The sequence below is a fragment of the Meles meles genome, chromosome 2 (assembly GCF_922984935.1).
Source record: "Meles meles chromosome 2, mMelMel3.1 paternal haplotype, whole genome shotgun sequence".
In the NCBI taxonomy this organism is placed as follows: Eukaryota; Metazoa; Chordata; class Mammalia; order Carnivora; family Mustelidae; genus Meles; species Meles meles.
The window spans coordinates 192,036,599-192,058,315 of NC_060067.1; the positions used below are offsets into that span (position 1 = coordinate 192,036,599).

General features: G+C 38.0%; 1 protein-coding gene across 1 annotated transcript in view; it reads left to right on the forward strand.

Moving 5' to 3' along the window:
- The first annotated feature begins 1,435 nt into the window (after positions 1-1,435).
- ERI1 (exoribonuclease 1) overlaps positions 1,436-21,717 on the forward strand; it is a 29,128-nt gene continuing 8,846 nt past the window's right edge. Inside the window, exons 1-6 of the mRNA XM_045998481.1 lie at positions 1,436-1,680; positions 6,460-6,638; positions 9,870-10,080; positions 13,868-13,951; positions 15,268-15,377; positions 17,819-17,933. Of these exons, the coding sequence (XP_045854437.1) occupies positions 1,573-1,680; positions 6,460-6,638; positions 9,870-10,080; positions 13,868-13,951; positions 15,268-15,377; positions 17,819-17,933 (807 nt within the window). The 5' untranslated portion in view covers positions 1,436-1,572. The remainder of the gene's footprint in view (positions 1,681-6,459; positions 6,639-9,869; positions 10,081-13,867; positions 13,952-15,267; positions 15,378-17,818; positions 17,934-21,717) is intronic.

Sequence of the window (21,717 nt, forward strand, 5' to 3'; positions counted from 1 at the left end):
GTCTTCATTACTTCTTCTTCTTTTTTTTTTTTTCATAGTGCTAAATGTGCTACCCACCCTCTCTAGAGATTTTTTTTAAAATTTCAGACATCATAATTTTCATCTCCAGAAATTCTATTTGCTTTAAAAACAAACAAACAACAACTCTTTCCTCTCCCACCGTTTCCACCTTTTAATTTTTGAGTATATTGGGTGCATTAATAATAGATGGTTAAAGTCTTTGTCAATGTCACCATTTGTATCATTTCTGGATACGTGTCCATTGCCTGTCTGATGTATTTTGATTTATTTTCCTCCTTACTTGGCATGTCTATAAATTTTTAACTGGTGGGGATGCCTGATATTTTCAACTTAATGTTGCTGAGTCCCGAGTTCTGTTATAGTCTCTTAGAATTAGCCTCTGCTCTGGTAGGCAGTCAGGTGAGTTACTGAGCAGTTTGATCCTTTTGGGGCTTGAACGGTCTACAACAGCTTTTACTCCAGACCCAGAGTCTAAGGCTAGTTTACCTCACAACTAAGGCATGACACTTCTGGGGTCTCTACAGCATAGTCCACGTATTCAACAGTCTCTTCACTGGCTGCGGGGCACGCAAACGAGTCCTAGTGCTGGGTGAGCTTTGAGAATTGTTTGGCTTACTGCTCCTCCTAACTGCTCTTTCTGGGCCTTGTGGAATGTCACATGACCTACCCACGGATTTTTATTCAGCTAAAAAGATTCAAGGATATTCCTCGCTAGATTCTGAAGCTCTTTCTCCATGAACTCTGCCTCATACACTCCAACCAGCTTGGCCTCCTCCAATTCCCTAAACTCCAGTCCTTGTCTTTTCAACGCAGGTAAGGCCTCTGTCTGTCTTCCTAGGGAAGTTTTTCGGAGTTCCCCTTCCCGGCACCTAACTGGAAAGTGCCTTCGGGCAGAAAGCCATGTAAGGTTCATCTTGTTTGCTTCTTTTCTCTCAGGTCCAACAGTCCGGAACTTTCTATAGCCCAATGTCTGAGAACAGCTGTTTTAATATATTTTGCTCAAATTTATGTATTTTTTTTTTTACTAAGTCCAGTCCCATCTTCTTTTGCCAGATGCGGACGTCTTAAACTCCTCATGGAAAAAGTAAAATTGATGTAGGGATGTTTTTTTGCCACGGTTGAAGTTCACCTCTCTCCACAGTACGCCTCGTTTTTCTCCTTAGGAAGTATGGCGATGAGATCGTGTACTCCGGTGGTATCGTCCAGTGACTAGTTTAGGCTCTTGCGAAATGGCAAAAGACACTCCCAGGCTCGCCGCGCGGCGATACCAACACCCATACAGTCCCGCGCGCACCTCCCTTACTTTCTTCCTCCCTCCCGCGTTGGCCGACGCGCGAGCGTTCCCCGCGCGCCTGCTCACTGCGCCTGCGCGGCGTGTGGACGCCACACGCTCCCGGAAGTGGGAGGTGTCCGCTCGAGTTTGTGTGGCCGCCGCCGCGGGAACGCGAGCCCGGTAATTTTTCAACGGAGAAAGGCGAGGCTTTCGGGCTTGGCCGAGTGAGAGTGATCTGTGTCGGTCTCCAGCCCCTCTCTTCTTACGTGACAGCCGGCATGGAGCATGAGCGGAGCAAACATCCTAGCAGCGAGGCCGTGGCTCCCGCGCGGCTGGAGTCGCCCCGGTCGGAGTGTGGGGAGGAGCCGCAGCATCCGAATCCTGAGGTGAGTCCGCCCGCGCCTGGCGGTCGGTGCCCGGCCCTTCCATATGCCCGCGTCCGTGTCTTCGAGGGTGTCCCGCAGAAACCTCAGCCAGCGTGCCCTTCCACCCCAGCCCCGGCAGCTTTCCCTGTCCCCACCTCCGGTACCATGGTTGTCACTGAGTCCCCCTTTCGCCCGAATTACCCTCAGGATGTGAGGAAATGGTCAAGAAGAGAAGTGTGTGAACTGTGGCTTTGTAAGTTCTGCTGGGAATTCTGCTCTCATATTCTGTGCACACTGTTGCTGTGGTCATTCTCTCCAGCCCTTATAGGTAACTGATGGGTTATGTTTTTTAAAAGTGCACCCTGTGCTCTAGTTATGTCATTTCTTAAGTCCTGAAGCCCATTGCCTCCCAGACTTCACAGAAGGTGGTTGTACCTGTTGGAGATATTGCCCATTTGCTACTATTTCATATTGACCTATCCTCTGACTTATTTTCCATAATGATTTTGACAACTCATTGGTAGATCTTAGTTACAGAGCAAAATTGTGAAGACGGCCTTCAAACTTATTTATTCGTCCTATTGGACAGAGATATAAATTATTGTTGACCAGCGCTACAGATTGTAAATAATACTAAAATTGGTTATTTCATTTCAGGAATGTATTTTGAGCACTTCCTAGAATGGGTACTTGCAGGAGGCGTCCTTGTTCTTGCTCTTGGATCTAGTTAAGGTCTTCATTTAACGGCTAGAGTGATTTTCTTTTTTTAAAGATTTTATTTATTTATTTCACAGACAGAGATCACAAGTAGACAGAGAGGCAGGCAGAGAGAGAGGAGGAAGCAGGCTGTCCGCAGAGCAGAGAGCCCGATGTGGGGCTCGATCCCAGGAACCTGGGATCATGACCTGAGCCGAAGGCAGAGGCTTTAATCCACTGAGACACCCAGGCGCCCCTAGAGTGATCTTAATAACATAAATCTGACTGGGTTTCTTCCTTTCCTAGTGTTCAGTTTGCTGTCTTGCAAGACCTGGCTCCTGCCCCCAGGGCTGAATTCATCTCACACAGTTCTTCCCTTTTGCTCTCAGAGCCCCTGGCTTCATTGTTGTTTTTTGTTTGTTTGTTTGTTTGTTTGTTTGTTTTTATGGTGGATGGTCTTTTTCGTTAAGGATCTTTGTGTTTTCTTTGCTCTGCATGCTCTTTGGGATCTTTGCATAGTTACTGCATTCTATTTAAGATACTTTCAAAGAGGCCTTCCAGGCCCCTTCTCTCTAAAGAAACACTTTTCCACCCACCACCCTCTTCAATCTGAGATCGTCATCATGTAAGTTGGTTTAGAAGTAATTGACTATACTTTATTATATTTGAAAGTCTTAAAACTTTGAGATATATCAACTTAAAACTTAGGTCTGTGTTCCAAATTGGTTTTAGTGACTCATATTTGTTAAAAACGTATTGTTGGATACCACTAATAAATGCTGATAGGTTTTTTTTTTTCCCCAATCTGATTATTTTGTTGGAACTCAACTAAGTACATTTTCATTATCCCTAATATCGGTTGTTTTTGTAAAATAATAGGGGTTGCGTTTTTATGTTTTTAAGCAAGTAGGTTCCAATTTCATCAGAACTCTTCTTTTGGAAGAATTTTAATCAAGCTAAATTATACTTCTAAGGTCTTTTTTTGTGTGTGTAGTTGCAGAAGTTTTTTTGTTTGTTTTGTAGGTAATGCAGTTTTGGGCAATAAAATAATGAAAACATTCCCAAAATAACTATTTTAAAAATGTTCTTGACACAGAGAAAAGTTTCTTCTTCTCTTGTTGTTAAAACATATTTTATTTCATGTTGAAATAACAAGTTGTGTTTGTCAAAAGGAATCTTCTGAATTTCAAACTATTAATCCCTTTCTCATCACAGAAAATGACAGCAATTTTGGAATACCTGTCTTGTAAATGAAAATATGTCACTTGAAGTAGAAAAACATTTTTAAGTACTTAAGGCAAGATAGTAAGCCTCTTTTTGGTATACAAGATTTTTATAATCATTTCCCATAATGTAAATATCTTCTTATTTGGGATAATATAAATCATACAGCCATTTAGTTGAATACAGGAAAATTGCAGAATGCCACAACACCGAAAGTGAATATTCCTCCCCATACTATGGAATCTGTCCACCCTTTCCTCATTGTATGTCCAGGACTTTATGTGAAGTGTTTCAGGTGGACATAGACATTGGGGAGTATCAATCTATGTATTATTTAGTATCAATCTATGTATTATCAATCTATGTATTATTTAGTATATCAATCCATGCATTATTTAGTATCAGTCTATTATTTAGTAAACTAATTATGCATTTTAGTAGATTAATAATACAGGTGAGATTTTTAATATTTTCTTTCTGCTCCTTAGTGGATTGACTTGATCTCCTTTGGAAACCATTAGTGTAGACCTTAAATTTGGGAGAAGGCACTGATCACTGAGAACTGGACCCTGATGCCCTGAGCTTCACTGAAAGAGCTAGAGTTGGATCTGGGAGAGGAAGCAGATCTTCTGATACAGAAATCACGATTTATAACAAATTTACAAGAGGCCTTAGTGTATTTGTAGGTGATTTTTGTAGCTATAATCTTAGATAAGAATTAAGCAGGTGAATCAGAGAGAGAGGACTTAGCCAAAGAGTAAATTTGCTTAAATTGACTGAGCCTTCTGTTTTGGTAGACAAACTGTTAACTCGCTGTTGACTTAAATTTTAACCTGACTGAAGATGAAGTTTAAAATTCAATGTAAATTTAAAGACACGAGATAAATTATCTTGATTAAATTCTAGTGATAAAATAGCTAGGTATTATAAATTTAACATATTATCAAAAGCTAGTTATTTCCTCAGCTTTAGTCAAAGATCAGTGTAATAAAGTTTTTTAAAGAATTTATCCACAAGGAACTTCAATATAGTTACTCTTATTTATGGACAATTCACATATTGGGATTGCTGATGTCTTCCTCTGACGAGATAGGAGTAATTCTTGAGTCCTCTAGCATAATACCAAGCATTGCATTTCTAGTAAATGTGTGTTATACTAAATTGAGAGCTTTGAGTGGGAAATAGTTCCTGACCATTAGGATTAATGCTAAGTCAGGATCTTTAGCCTGTCCATGGCTATCCCTTCTTAATCTGTCATTAAAGTTCATGTGGGGGAAATGTGGTAAATTATAACCAAGTTAACAAATTTTAATATAGATCAATGGTAAGTTCCAAAATCTTTTTGAAAATTCTGAAACATACCTAATATTTGTGATGTTGCATTTGGAAAATAATTAACTTATAAATGGAACTCTGTTACTTAACATATTAATAATTTGGGACTACCTGTGGAGTGATTATAGTTGAGTCATGTTTTTTTCATATAAAGATTTTGATTTAAGGAAAGAGGGAGGATTTATGATACAATAATTGTAGTTCTGTATAATTGGTACAATGTAAGTTTTAGAAATTGTGTGTTTTGAAACCGAATACATTTCCTCCTTTGCTTTGGGTTCTAGGAAGTTTTGAGCTAGATTTCTATCTAGCCCATTTTGTTTTTATATTGGGCAATTTCTGTTAAGTTAGTGAAATGAAGTCAGGTTAAAAAATTCTCTGGGGGGGGCGCCTGGGTGGCTCAGTGGGTTAAGCCGCTGCCTTCGGCTCAGGTCATGATCTCAGGGTCCTGGGATCGAGTCCCGCATCGGCCTCTCTGCTCAGCAGGGAGCCTGCTTCCCTCTCTCTCTCTCTCTGCCTGCCTCTCTATCTACTTGTGATCTCTCTCTGTCAAATAAATAAAATCTAAAAAAAAAAAAAAAAAAAAATTCTCTGGGGGCACCTGTGTGGCTCAGTCTCTTCAGTGACAGACTTGATTTTCGCTCAGTTCGTGATCTTAAGGTTGTGGAATCAAGCCCTGCATCAGGCTCTGTGCTCAGCAGAGGACTTTGCTTGATATTCTCTCTCTGCCTCTGCCCCTGCCCCTCTCATACATGCTCATTAATGCTCTCTCTCTCAAATAAATAGAATCTTTTTAAAAAAGTTCTCAGGAAGTCACTGACTTACACATGCATAATGCTGTAAAAGGTCATTTAAAAATTTGTTTGTAAATTTTAGATTGTCATTTGTGAAAGGTCTGTTCTATAGTCTATGATACGGTAATAAAATTTCCATTAATTGCTCAGTGGGTATGGTGTTGGGAGCTGATATACATAATCTCATTTATTCCTTATAATAACCTTGTTTATTTTAAAACAGTTTTTGAAGATTTTATTTCTTTATTACAGAGAGAGAGAGCTTAAGGGGGGGCAGAGGAAGAGGGACAAGTAGACTCCCTGCTGAGCAGGACACAGGGGAGCTGAAGTCAGATGCTTAGCCGACTGAGCTACCCAGGTACCCCTATAATAACCTTGTTTAAGTACTGTTTACCATTACCAAATGCCAATAGTTATTATTATTATTATTACTATTCTTTATTTTATAGATAAGGAAACTGAAGATCAGAGGTTAATAAGTAACTATCCAAGGTCTTGCTGCTAGTAAATGGTCAGCTAGGGCTCTGTTTTGAAGTGCTCCCAATACCAGTGCTATTTTTACTTAGCTTCATTTCCTTTAAGAAATCTCATGACTCAGAACAGCAGGGTAAATTGTATTGGAAACACGTCTTTTTTCTTTCTGTGTACTTTTCATTGCACATGTAGCATGAATAGGCCTCAGGAGTTTGAATCTTTAATTTGTTTGTATTAATTATATGCTCTACCTTTTTTTTTTTTTTTTTTTTGGTAGAAAAAGCAACGATGTAGATTCGATGGCCAAGAAACAAAAGAGTCTAAGTTCATTACCTCCAGTGCAAGTGATTTCAGTGACCCAGTTTACAAAGAGATTGCTATTACAAATGGATGCATTAATAGAATGAGTAAGGAAGAACTCAGAGCTAAACTTTCAGAATTCAAGCTTGAAACCAGGTAATTAAAAATAACTTTTTAAAAATTTAAAAGTAGTATATGTTCATTGTAGAAAATCTTGAAAACACTGAAAAACTAACAGTCATCTATAATCCTACCATAAAGAGATAGTCATTATTAACAATTCAGATAACAGCTATAATTTACATTCTTAAAGTATATTTTTGTGCAACTCTGATTACTTCTGACAGTCTCTTAGGTGATAGCCTAAGATTGCTGAGTTGAAGTCTGAATATTTTGACACTCTACCAATAATGTGTAGGAGTAGCTATCTTACTACTACATATATTTTAAATCTTTTTAGTTACTCATTTGGTTGATGGTTAATTATATCTCATTAATGCGATTGGAGATGTGTGAGTGTGTGTGTATTTTGTGTTATTTTTATAAAGAGGGTTTCTTTGAAGCCAGGTAATTTTAAAAAATCACTTACCAGGAAATATTTTTTTCTGTTTTAGTTTCTGAAAGTATGCAGAATGATAGTGTACGTATGTTTAACTGTATATTAAAAGAGAAAATAATGCAGCTTAGCCAATTCTGTGTTCAGTGAGATGTATACATACTCAGTTTTTAGGATTTTATTTATTTATTTGACAGAGAGAGAGAGATCACAAGTAGGCAGAAAGGCAGAGAGAGAGGGGGAAACAGGCTCCCTGCTGAGCAGAGACCCCAATGTGGGGCTCGATCCCAGGACCCTGAGACCATGACCTGAGCCGAGGCAGAGGCATAACCCACTGAGCCACCCAGACGCCCCCATACTCAGTTTTTAGTAATTTTTTGCAAATTAAATCACTTTATTTCAACTTGGGGCATGAGGTAAGAATGAGCTTTGGAATCCAGAAAAGCATGTTTATTTTTGATGGACAATTCAGTTGCCAGGCATTAATAAAAAAAATTGACTGCATGCAATAAATGTTATTTTTTATTGCATGCAATAAAAGTTATTGTTTCTGGGTCCCCCTGTATCCTTTTTCTCTTTTAGGCAAGATTCCTGTTCTTTGCTTTGTAATAGAGCTTCACTACTTTTTCAAAAGAGCACACATGTACTTTTTTCCCTTTTAGATTGTCTACATGATACCTTGTGAAGAAAAATTTTACTTCATTTCCCCCTGACTCTATTATGAAGATAGAGCTTGTGAAGATTTTCAGAGCAAAATTCTTGTCGTTCCTAGGAGTGAAGATCAGTTGCTTACTTGTGACCTTGCATGGCAGTTAGAGATCTAATTGTATGTTTGTACCTTTACTCAACAAGCATTTGCTGATTTGTAAGCACTACAATGGGCATTAAAATTATAAAAGTAAAATGGATATGTATATCCCCCACTTTGGAAAGCAGACAGTCTTTTGGAAATACACACGGTCACATATAGTGTGACCAGTGCTGTGTTGGAGAAGAGAGTCCGTCTTAGGAATTCAGGAGTGATGATTGAATTGATAGGCCATATAGAAAAGGAATGGTGGGTAATTGAGGCAGAAGGAACTCACAACTAATTTCTGTAGGTATGTTTTCTGCTAAATAATCTTGCTTTTTCATCAGCTGTTGTATGACCAAAGTTACAAAACAAAAAAGCGTATCACATATTAGACAGTGGCTCATGCAGTGTTTTGTCTGCAGTGTTCGATGTACCATGGGGAGTGGGAGCATCTGAAGATGATACAGAAATGACAGGTCGTAGGCAAGTTGTGAAGGAACTGTATGCTGAAGTCTGTTTAACGCATAAGCACAAGGGAGCCACTCAAGGTATTATAGCAGGAAATTGGCGTTAGTGGATAGTTCTCAAGTGGGGTAAAGAATGAAAAGGAGGGTTGTGGTGTTAGAAGCATTTGACAGAGTCTAGGGAGCTCATGGGAGCCACACCAGAGACAACTCAGGAGAAGCAGATTCTGAATTTTTTTCTTTGTTAGAATTGGCAAAAGTGGTGATTATTTGGATGTGGATGGCAAAGGAAGTATTATAAGGCGACAAGTCTCTCCCTGGAGCACCTGGTTATTGTTCCTATTACTACTAGGCTTGCCGGCACCCCTTAAAGTAAGTGCAGCTTCTCCAAGAAAGAAAGAGAAATTAAGACGAAGGAATCCAGAACTGCCCCATGACACAGAGGTCACTCACAGTACCTTAATATGAAGGGGCTTAAGGAATTTCCCTCCTAGATTTTGGTAATTTAGAAAATCTCAAGCAAATAAACATATTAAAACATTTTGCCTTAAAGCAATTGGTTGTCAATAGTCTCTTGAATAGGATACCTTTTCATTGGTAGTTTAGAAAGGAAAATAAAAGATTAAAATTTTTTTAATAGTCACTAATCAGTGATGTGACCAAAATTCCCGAGTTGTTGGTATGCGCTAATTACAATTTAGATCCTCTTATTTTTACTGCCATTTTGTATATATGAGTTGTTAATATAAGGACTCTAACAAGTAACACTGAAAGAAGTCAGCACTGGTCATGGCTTTTGATTTTTAGAAGTACATATAGTTTGAAGAACATGACCACCATTACCAACCATTGTATTTAGAGCAACCCTTTCTCCACCCACCAGTTGTGAAACATGTATTTTGAAAATACCTGTAATCTCCTGAGTTAAATTCTACTCATGGTAAATGAAGAAACCTACTTCTAGTTAAGAACCTACAGAGTAAGACAAAGTTCTTCTAGAAGTGGTTTACACTAGGATATCTTCTAAATGAGTTTTTCCTCATTTAGTAGCTAATAGACATTCAACTTTACATAGTAGGCTCATAGAGCTTTCATATTCATATGGATATCTTAGTTGTTTAACCTATAAAAACCAAAAGAAAGGTATGAGACAACATAAATGTTCCATATACCTGAATGTTCTTACTCTGAAATTTGTGTTTGGCCCATAGAATAGTTCAACATTAATTTCAGTTTTTGTAATGTGTATATTATCTTGGTACATAAGGCAATGCGGCTTTGTAGGTGGTGTATGCTAACAAGGCTTATGGTTTGAAATACTAGAATAGGAGAAAGCTCTTATGTACTACAAAAACGAAAAGTTACTTGGGAAGGAAAATACTGATGCTGTATTACATTTGATTTTAATTCTTTGCTAATTTAGCTTTAAGTCTTGCTTTCTTTACATTTATTTTAGCTAATGTTTGCTAAATTATGCTGCGACTGCCAGTGTTCCACCCAGTGCCAGCAGGTAAGACTTCAGATTCGTGATTGTAAAATTCACCCGAGAGTTCATTTTCTTCTTCTTTCCTTAGAGGAGTAAAGGATGTGCTAAAGAAAAGACTGAAAAACTATTACAAGAAGCAGAAGCTCATGCTGAAAGAGGGCAGTTGTGCTGACAGCTACTACGACTACATTTGTATCATTGATTTCGAAGCCACTTGTGAAGAGGGCAACCCACCTGAATTTATACATGAAATAATTGAATTTCCTGTGGTTTTACTGAATACCCAGACCTTAGAAATAGTAAGTGAACTGTTGTGTTTCACTTTTATTCTTAGCAGCAACTCTCCTGGGGTTCTCAGTAGAGCAGGCATCTCATTTGCTACTTTAAAGCTAGAACGAGAATTCTGAAGTGGGCTGTTTGCTCTTGTGTACTTGTATCAGCTTGATTGATAGAAAAGCTGTAATGAAATATTTCAGAGGCTACTTCTCTCCTTTTCCAATAGCTAAAATTATAGTGGTTTTTTTTTTTTCCTGTTTGCTTGGAACACATACTTGGCTGGCCGTCAGAATCTCCTGGGGGGCGGGGGGATGCCTGGCCCTCATCCCAGAGGTTCTGATTTAGTTGTCCTGTGGTGGAACCCCTGATATCAGCATGTTTTTAAAGCTTCTTAGTTGACATGCAGTCCGGGTTGAGAACCAGTGCTATAGATGACTGTATGCCGTGATCTCTAAAAATGGCAAATTACAGAAATCACCTTTCAACTTAGAACTGGCCATCTTTCTGGTGAGAAGTCTGGGGTGCGATGACGCTCCTAAACCTTGACCTCAAGACCTGTCTATAATGTATGTGCTTTACGTACTTGCTGCCACTGCAGTATTAGTTCAGGAAGTCAGCAGGAATTCCCCAGGTGCTACTCTTTGCCGTGTAAAATCTGAGCAAAGGTGTATCAGCATCTCATCCATCCGGAAGTTACTTCTGTGCTGTTCCCCAGTTGGCACCAACACGTTGGGAGCAAGTATAAAAAGGCTTATGTATTAAAATGCATAGATCTTTTTCGTGGCGTTGTTCAGAGCCTCTTAGTTATAATCAGACTATTAATGTAATTTCCTTGTCCAAAGAAGATTAAAGTCAATAAATTAAAAGGAAAAATGACAGCTGTGAAGGTAATAATCTTGTATAACTCACCAGATTCCACTTTCTCTTTCTTACTCAAGGACATTGCTCTGGCAATTCTTTTCTCTCATTTAGACAGTAATGATTTATTGCTTTCTACTGTATTGTTCCCATCACATACAGACCTGTTACTTTTCACACCATGAAAAGCTTTCACTCTCCGACTTCCCTGTCAGCTACCCTATGCGTTTGTTCTTTGAAAAGGTACATACTGCTGTCTGTTTCCTCTCATTCTCTGTTAAATCCACACTGTCTTCAATCCCATCACTCCATTAAAATCACTCATTAGTGTCATCTTGGATCTCTACCTAAGTCCTGGTGTAGTAAACCACTCAGTCCTTGAAACATTTTTTGCAAGTGACTATCAGTACACCTCATTCTCTTGATTTGTCTCCAGTGTTACTCAATTCAAAACCTAGCAGTCATCCTTGCCTCCTGTTTCTCTCCCATCATACATCCAGACCAACAGCAACTCCCGTTTGCTCTGCCTTCAGAATACATACAGAACCCAGCCACTTAACTGCAGTGCTATGACTGTAGTCTGAGCCCCCATAATTTCATGTCTGGATTTACTGCATTTACCCTCAAACCGGTCTCTCTTTCCTTCCATGTCTCCTACAGCCAGTTCTCAACATAGTGGCTAGAGTCATCCTTATAAAAAAGTCAAATCATTTCCCCTCTCTGCTTAAACCCTTTAGTGGCTTTCCATTTAACTCAGTAAAAGCCATTTTCCTTAACATGAGCTATATTCTCCTTACCTCCAATCATGCCATATTGACCTGCTTGCTATTTCTCAGAAATGCCAGGTATGTTCTACCCCCTCACCTTCCAGGGCTTTAGTTCTAATTCCTTTCCTCCAGAGGTCTTGATGCTAATTCCTCCCTCCCTCTCTTCCTTCCAGGCCTTTCTTCGTTCTCACCTTCTGCATAAAGGTGATGACCTAGTTAATAGTGTAACTGAGCCCCCCCCCATTTTTCTGATCCTACTTACCTGCTCTACTTTAATGTTTAATAACCGTTATCACCTGTTAATTTACTATGTAATTTACTTAAGGTATTGCTAAATATTTGGTCAGCAAGTGCATAGTTCTTCTCTATAGCATCATTCTGATAAAAGTGTTAAATACTGACTAAAGTTTTATTAATAGTGTGTTTAATATTACCTGCCTGTATTGGTAAGGGAAGTTGCAACATATTTTTGAAAGGTTTTCATTGAAAATTATAAAAATATTGATACTTAAAAAGATGAAGCTTTCATTTATCTATGAAATTCAATTAAGTAAAATTTTTCCTTCTGCAGTGTGTTTGGTAAGTAAAGAACTTCTGACTTTTGAAGTTCAAACATTCTTTGTTCTTTAATTTTGCTCTTTTACAATAATAATCTTTATAACTCATTGGCTTCATACACTTGTGTGAAGAAAGAATTTATTATTGGGAAATAAAACATTTACTTCTCTTAATTTTTTAATTTTCTGTCACAAAAAATATTCTTTGTCTTTTTCTCTGCACCTATCTGGTATTAATGGTTGCTGCCTTTAGGCTTTGAAATTGTCATTAAGTTTTAACAAGTGACAGCATGTTCTAGTTTAGGGAGGCAGTATTAGGGTAGAGGAAAATTCGCACTTTGAGATCTGAGCTTGGTGATAACAGTACTGGCCTATGAGTTCATAGAGTTGTGATTATAGGATGGGAAGGCAAGCATGAAGGCTTCTCGAAGAGGTTAAAATTGCTGCAGAAATATAATATTATCACCCTTTAAACTACATCTCATGTTTAATTTTGACTATTCAGTATTCAGTTTATTAGAATCAATATAAAAATAAGGAGTAGTCGAGAAAATGAGAGAGTAGTAATCTAGAGCTAATTTTTTTTTTTAAAGATTTTATTTATTTATTTATTTGACAGACAGAGATCACAAGTAGGCAGAGAAGCGGGCAAAGAGAGAGGAGGAAGCAGGCTCCCTGCCGAGCAGAGAGCCTGATGCAATGCGGGGCTTGATCCTAGGACCCTGAGATCATGACCTGAGCCTAAGGCAGAGGCTTAACCCACTGAGCCATCCAGGTGCCCCTGAGCTAATTTTTTATAACCAAAGATTGGCATTTCCTCAAGAATTTATTGTTATTTAAAAAGCTGTAACTTGAAGTTAAGGTTGCATTAGTAAGCTTTGCGATTTCAAATATTACGAGCAAAATTATCAACATTTTGCTCCTCAAGAAAATGTTTAACCTTTGGTTTGAAGACTTGCTTTTAGATACTTGCCTTATCTTAAAAAAAATTTTTTTTTGAGATTTATTTATTTTAGATAGAGAGTGCACCCATGTGCACACACAAGTGGGGGAGGGGCAGAAGGAGAGGCTCTCCAGCAGGCTCCATGCTCAGAGTAGAGCCTGATAATGGGGTTCAATCCCAAGACCCATGAGATCATGACCTGAGCTGAAATGATGAGTCAGTTGCTTAACAACTGAGCCACCCAGGCACCCCATCTTAAATTTTTTTTATTTTTTGAAGATTTATTTATTTGAGAGAGAGAGAGTGTGTGTGTGCACATGTGAGTGGGGAGAGGGGCAGAGGGAGAGAATCTCAAGCAAACTTCTCACTGAGAAGGGAGCCCCACCTGGGGCTGGATCTCATGACCCGTGAACTCATGACCTGAGGTGAAACCAAGAGTTGGATGCTTAACTGACTGAGCCAGCCAGGTGCCACTCTTAAAATTTTTTAAACTATAAAATAATTAAAATTAAAGTGCCTTGGGAGTAGAGAATTATCCTTAAATTCTTAAAATTCTAGAAAGGGCTATACCATGAGCACCTATAAAATTATAGTCTTCTGTAGCTAAATGTTTCATGTATTTTGTGTCCTGTTTCTGAAGTCATAGAAAATACTTTAACTTGTTCTCCTTGCTCTTCCCTTGTAGGAAGATACATTTCAGCAGTATGTGAGACCAGAGATTAACACGCAACTTTCTGATTTCTGCATCAACCTAACTGGAATTACTCAGGTTCTTATTCTATGTTCCTTTTTCTAGAGTTTGAAAGAAGTTCTGAAATTAGGTTTTATTTCATAGTTTAAAAAATCATTATTATTGTAAACAAATTAATATGGTACTTTCCTTACTTGGTAAAGATTTTTCAGATTATACTATAAAAAAGGAGAAAAGCAAATTTTATACCTGGTAAAATCTTTCTCAGCCTTTCCTCTTAAGGACTTGTAGTGATGAAACTAAAGGTTGCATTTATTTAAATCATTAGTAAAGCAAGTGATACCCTGATGGACTTGGAGAGGAAGTTTGGAAATGTATCTCTTTATAGCCTGACTGGATACATAGCTTAATGATTTTTTAAGTCTCTGACTTTTTATTATATTCTATTTGCTCTTTGTTCATTTATTTGGTTCCTTTATTCATTTACTCATTCACTCAACAAGTATTTCAGTGCCTACTACAGTAGTTGCCAGGGTACTGGGGATACAGAGGTGGTCAGGTCAATCTCCTTGGCTCACTCAACAATTTATAATCAGGAGGACAGACACACTAAACCAATGGTGACAATATGGTTAGAAAAACTGACAAGTCAGTGTTTTATCTGGGTATTACGGGCATCTTATGGCAGAAGAAATAGAGAGCTGGCTAGTGTCAGACTTCTCAAGTTAGTGAACTTGGGCGGAATCATGATAGGTCAATGGGCAGGAAAGCATAGCTAGGCATTTCGGGTATCCACTACCAATGGCTCAGCTGTGTACGGGCTGGTAAGAAAGTGGTTGAAAATAACATGGTAGGCAGAGGGAGGCCACACCATGAAGAGTCTATGTGTCTTATCCTGAAAGCCTTGGGGGATGTTTGGAGGATTTTAAGTATGGAAGTGATGTGATGGATCGATTTAGGAAGATCAGTCTGGCAGCGGTGTGTCATCTGCTGTGGAAAGATCTGAGCTTTGAGATAGGGAGTCCATATTAGTGGGCCATGGCTTTTAGCTGGGAGATTTCCCTTTTTTCCACTCTGGAGAAACATAGTAAGTCACTGGATTGAGATCTTTAAAAAAAAAAAAAAAGAAAGAAACACCAGGGATGATCTCAGATCTTAATTTTGGGAGGATTGTATACTTCAGTTGAAAGTGTCCCTAATGCCTGACTGTGAACAATTTTTTATTATTTTAAAAATGAAATGTTAGGTGGACCTCAGCTAAGGAAATCATGTAGAGTTTAAAATATGATAGATAAGACTTTCACTTACTTTTCCTTTTGACGTTTCTGTTTGGGTATTTGCAGGACTACATGTAGCTACTCTTATTTTTATAAATTTTACTTTTATATCCTCAGGATCAGGTAGACAGAGCTGATACCTTCCCTCAGGTACTAAAAAAAGTAATTGACTGGATGAAATTGAAGGAATTAGGAACAAAGTATAAATATTGCATATTGACAGATGGGTGAGTATTTAGGAAAATTATCTTTTTTATCTACTTTTTTTAAAGATGAAAGATGTTCATATCCATTTAACTTTTAGAATAACCACAAAAAAATATTTTCTGGTAATTCTGGGGTCTCCCACAAAAGACCATATTTTTCCTTTCACATTCTTATTTCTTCTTAAACTTTGTATTGTTTTCTTTTTTCTACTTAAGCTTTGAATCCTAAGGATCAAAAAAAAAAAAAAAGGAGGGAAAGAAGGATAATAGTTTAATCCAGAACTAGAGAACTATGGAAAAATAAATATTACTACGTACAACTAAAATGACTTTACTAAAGTCAGTTTTTTTCGTGACACTTCCTTGCTCCAAGAAGTCCAAACTCTTGAGTTTGGCTTTCATCAGCATTCTCTCAGCTAACCCACCCCCTGGGTAGCCTGATCCACCTGCCGTTCTTGTCCACTCTGCATGCTGGCCATGAATCACGTGGTGTATCCTTTCTCTGTGCACGTACTCATGCTTTCCTCTCTACTGGAAGGCTCTCTTCCTTTCCTACTTCTTTATTACTATTCAAAGCCCTTCTGTTGTTTTACTCCACATACTACAACTCACACTGATCTTTGTTTTGTTTTGTTTTTGTCTGTATATCTGAGCCATTTGTGCTGCCATCTAACTATTCTGATATCTAAGCTTTATGTAAGACTTGTTCGCAGGGAGATTAAAAATCCTTTCAGAGTAAGAGCTTCTGCTACTTGATTGTCTTCCCTAATGCTTCCTATAGTCTGGACTCAGAACATGTGCTCCGAAGCATTCGTTAGATGGAAAGCTTAGAGGAAAGATCAGGAGGATTGAAATAAGGATTACAAGCACTGTGCCAGGGCAACTCCTATACCAGAATGCTACTAAGATTGGAGAAGGAAGTCCCGATCAACTTCTCTTTCAAACTGTGGACAGATTTATACACTAAAACTGAGATGTCACTTAAATCTCTTACATCACTTGCAGTTTAGTGACCCTTACATAGGAAAAAAGCATTGAGTGTAGTCACATAATAGTTGTGTTTAAAAATAGAAATCTGGGGGCGCCTGGGTGGCTCAGTGGGTTAAAACCTCTGCCTTCGGCTCAGGTCATGGTCCCGGGGTCCTGGGATCGAGCCCCACATCGGGCTCTCTGCTTGGCAAGGAGCCTGCTTCCTCCTCTCTCTCTATGCCTGCCTCTCTCCCTACTTGTGATCTATCTGTCAAATAAATAAATAAAATCTTTAAAAATAAAAAAATAAAAAAAAAATAAAAATAGAAATCTGGGAAAACTGTTGGTGGACCTCTTTGGAAATCTGTTGATTTTAAATGTGAATGAGCAATGTTCCTGGTCAGGTATATAGGTGTTTCCGTCATAACACAGTATGTGTGATTCTATAAATTATGTATGTGTGATTCCTCACATTCTGGGACATAGCTCATACCTCCAGAAATAATTTGGACAGCTCAGAGTTAAGGGAAGTTACCTCAGAGGATATTATAAATGCACAGAAGCAGTAGGATCCTGGGAACAAGCACTCGTTTTTAAATTTTTTAAAAATATACCTGAAAGTACTGTCGTTGGCACTGTAGCAGCTGAATTGAGAACTTTTTTCTTTCCTGCTGAAGGTTATAAGTTGTACGGCTGTTGTGTCACCTCCCTTCCCTAGGAAAAAACCATGTATGAACCAACACGATTTCCATATTATACAATCAGTATTTTCCTCCTTAACTACATAAGTTGATTAGTGTTATAGAAACATAACGCTGTAGGGGCGCCTGGGTGGCTCAGTGGGATGAGGCCTCTGCCTTGGGCTCAGGTCGTGATCCCAGGGTCCTGGGATCGAGCCCCACATGGGGCTTTCTGCCCAGCGGGGACCCTGCTTCCATTCTTCTCTCTGCCTCCCTCTCTGCCTACTGTGATCTCTGTCTGTCAAATAAATAAATAAAATCTTTAAAAAAAAAAAAAGAAACATAACGCTGTAATAGAGCAAATTGTATTCTCACCATTTAATACAAGCTACTTTCGTCTTTCAAGTATTTTGTTCATTTGTTTTTTGTTTTATTTTGTTTCAAAGCATACCCTCAAAAAACTTCCTAATACAATAAACCTGGCATTAAAAGTAAGCTTAGCAGTGTTAGTTTAGGATTGTGAAAAAATAATTAACAAGATAGAAGTCTGCCCGAGTAATCAGAACCATGCAAGTGATCATGATTAGCCTAGTAAAATTTGTTTATGATAAAAGTTTGATATACCTGACTTCTACTTTCCTTTGTTGTTTATTTTTGAATTAGTATTTTGGAAGTAGGTCAGTTTTGTAAGCTTATTGATGCGTGTGAATATCAGAAAGGTGACATGTAAATAATAAACAGAATGACTTAAAACAGTAGAACAGTAGAGCATTTATTTTATCATTTTTCTACCCCTGTTTTTTATTTTACAAGTTCGTGGGATATGAGTAAGTTCCTGAACATTCAGTGCCGGCTAAGCAGGCTCAAATATCCTCCTTTTGCTAAAAAGTGGATCAATATTCGAAAGTCATATGGAAACTTTTACAAGGTAAAATTTCTCTATATTATTGATTATACTGCTTTTAATGATAAATTTATTACATTTTGCTTTTATGGTAAGTTGTGATTTACTAGGTGCTCTTCACAGGAAAAGGCCATATACTTTAGTTCTAAGTTTTTATAATCCAAACACAAGGATGATTATATGAATTCAGGAAGTTGAGCTATTTTTCAAACCATTATTTGAATAGTTTAACTGTAAGTACATGATCTTCAGGAGAGGCTTGAAATTGTGGGGGTATTCAGTATGTGAATTGTTTGTGGAACAAATGCTCCCCACTGAACTTTAATTTTATCAAAGTTAATACATATGTGTAGTATAAACTTTTTAAGTAGTACTACAAGGCTTATGAAAAATGGCATTCATCCACTATGGCCTTCACTACTGGTCCTTATTCTTCTTACTCTCCTGAGGCAAACACTTTCAACTTTTTGTAGCTATTTCTTCTAGTATTTACTTTCATACTTCTAAATGATACGTTTATCCTATTTCTTGAATTTTCAGTTTGAGTTATTTATGGGGTCCTACAATGGAAGACGATATGTAGCTCTATATGAAAGCCATCATACCTGCATGTCCTTCCCCTCTGCTTGTCTTCTTAATTAGTTACATTATCTTTATAAGCAAATCATTATTCAGTGCTTACGTTCTTGTAGCAATGGAGAGTGTTCACCACTTCTCCCGAGATTTTTACAAGCACCTTCAGTTGTTTTCTTACCCTGTTACTTTCCATTCAAACTGTAAATCATTCTCCGTATTCAAAACACTCAGTGGTCTGTTTTATTTCTTTGTCCTTTCTTTCTTTTTCTTTTCTTTTTTCCTTCCTTCTTTCCTTCCTTCCTTTCTTCCTTTTCCTTTTTGCTTGGGCCTACCTTCCTTAGCTTTTAATTCTGTTCTAATCTGAACTATTTGTTCTTTAGTCTTCTTCTAAAGTCATCCTAAGCGATTTTTTTCTTGCTTCTCTGTCATGTTTTAGACTTTGTGTCATCTTCTTCCTTTACAACCTCATCTTAGTGAAGCTAATCCTAAAGTAATTTCTTGAGAAAAGGTACCGTCCCTTAAAAACATTTTTTGTAATTTTCCCATTTTTTAAAGCTGAGAAATATATATACAGAAAAGTGGAGTTTGATAGTTTTAAAGTGAAATCTCTTATAACTTCCACTCACTTAATTCCTTTCCTTTCTCCCAGAGCCCCCCCCCCCCCGCCCCACGCATATAGTTTACACTTTCATGGAAATCATTTTCTTGTTTTTCCTTAAAGCTTTAATACTTATGTGTCTATCTTATACTGTATAGTTTACTTTTGCTTCTTTTTGAACATGGTATAATTAACATTGTACTGGCTATATTGTTCATTTTGCTTTTTTTCTCAAGATTGTGTTTGAGATTCGTTGATGTTGTGTATGTAGCTGTGGTTAGTTTATTGCTGTGGAGAATTTTATTGTGTAAATATGTAGTAGTTTGTTTATCTGTCCTACTTTGGCCATTTTGGGGACTTTTAGATACAGTGTTGCTATAAACATTCCTGTACATGTCTTCTGGCACCTTTGTGCACTCATTGCTCCAGGGTATAAACCTACTAGTCGAATTGCTGGTTCATGGGATATGTGCATCATTGACGTTAGGTAATGCAAAAATAGTTTTCTGATTTGTACTCTCCCCAGAAGAGTGGATGAACTTAAAATTGCTCCACATCTTTGCCAGCATCTGGTATTGCCAGACATTTTAAATGTTTATAAATCTGGTGAATGTGGGATGCCATCTCATTAAGGTTCTAATTTGCATTTGCCTAATTACTCATGATGTGGAGCCTGAGCTTGTTTTCTTATGGTTCTTAGTCATTCGAATTTATTTTGTGAAGTCCCTGTTTAAGTCTTCCCAGTTAAAGAAATTGGGTGGTCTGTCCTTTTGTTAATTGTAGATTATAATTTGTGATTGTTTATAGATATTTATCTTGGATACTAGTCTTTTGATTATATTTGGTAAATATTTTTTTCCTTTTTTGTGAATTTATCTTTTCACTTATTTTATGATCTTTTTCAAAAAAAAATTCTGTTATGGATAATTACAAATATATGCAAAAGTTGACAGATGTAATAAGCCCTCATGACCCAGTTTTAACAGGCCAGTTTTAATAGGTATAAGTTCATGGCCAACCTTGTTTCATCTGCATCTCTACCCACTTTGCCCTTTCCTTAACTCCTTTGAAGCCAATCTCAAATGTTATTTCTTTTCTTTTTTTTTTTTAAAGATTTTATTCATTTGACAGAGATCACAAGTGGGCAGAGAGGCAGGTGGAGAGAGAGGGGAAAGCAGGCTCCCCACCTAGCAGAGAGCCCAATGTGGGGCTTGATCCCGGGATCCTGAGATTATCACCTGAGCCGAAGGCAGAAGCCCAACCCACTGAGCCACCCAGGCGCCCCTCAAATGTTTTCTCATTTGATCTGTAAACATTTCATTATGTAGTTCCAAAAAACAAGGAGCTGTTTTAAAAAGCATAACCATCACACCATTATCACACTTAGACAAAAATCAACCAGAATTCCTTAATATCATCAAATGGTCATAGCTTTCTTTTAAAATTTAATTTAATTAATTAATTTTAAAAATTGAAGTGTAGTTGACATTTATTAGTTTTAGGCATACAACATAGTGATTGGACAGTCCTGTACATTATGCCATGCTCACCACAATGTGTTACCGTTTGCTATTTGCAGTTATTACTGACTGTATCCCTGTGCTGTACTTTTCATTCCCGTGACCTTTTTTATAACTGGGGTTTATACCTCTTAATTCCCTTCACCTCTTTTTTTTTTCCCTTTTCCCTTTTGTGATTTGAATCCAGATCCGAATAAGGTCCACACATTTAAAGTTGGTTGACATATCTCTTTTAAGTTTTTTTTTTTTTTTAAATATTTTATCATTTATTTATTTATTTGACAGAGAGAGAGATCACAAATAGACAGGCAGGTAGAGAGAGAGAGAGGGAAGCAGGCTCCCCACTGAGCAGAGAGCCCGATGTGGGACTCGATCCCAGGACCCTGAGATCATGACCTGAGCCGAAGGCAACGGCTTAACCCACTGAGCCACCCAGGCGCCCCTCTCTTTTAAGTTTTTAATCTCTAAATTCGTTTTCCACCTCCTTTTTTCCCTCTAGCGAAAAATTATTATTATTTTTTTTTTTAAGAAATGGAGCCATTTTGGGGTGCCTGGGTGGCTCAGTCGGTTAGGTGTCTGCCTATGGTTCAGGTTCTGATCCCAAGGTCCTGTGATCAATCCCACAAAGTTGGGGAGGGGGTCATTGCTCAGCAGGGAGCTTCTTCCTCTGCCTGCCACTCCCCCTGCTTGTGTGCATGCTCTCTCTCTCTCTCTCTTTCTGTCTGACAAATAAATAAAATCTTAAGAAAGAAAGAAAGAAAGAAATGGAGCCAGTTTTCCATTTTCCCAATCTGGATTTTGCTAATTGTGTCCTGTGATATTAATTCAAATGCTTCTTTCTTCCTTCCTTCCTTTCTTTTTTTTTTTTTAAGATTTTATTTATTTATTTGACAGACACACAGCAAGAGAGGGAACACAAGCAGGGGGAGTGGGAGAGGGAGAGGCAGGCTTCCCGCCAAGCAGGGAGTCTGATGTGGGCCTCAATCCCAAGACCCTGAGATCATGACCTGAGCCAAAGGCAGATGCTTTAAGACTGAGCCATGCAGGCGCCCCATATCCTCTGTGTTTCATGTAAATTGTAGGGGCTTAGTCATCTTTAGGTTTGCTTTTTTTT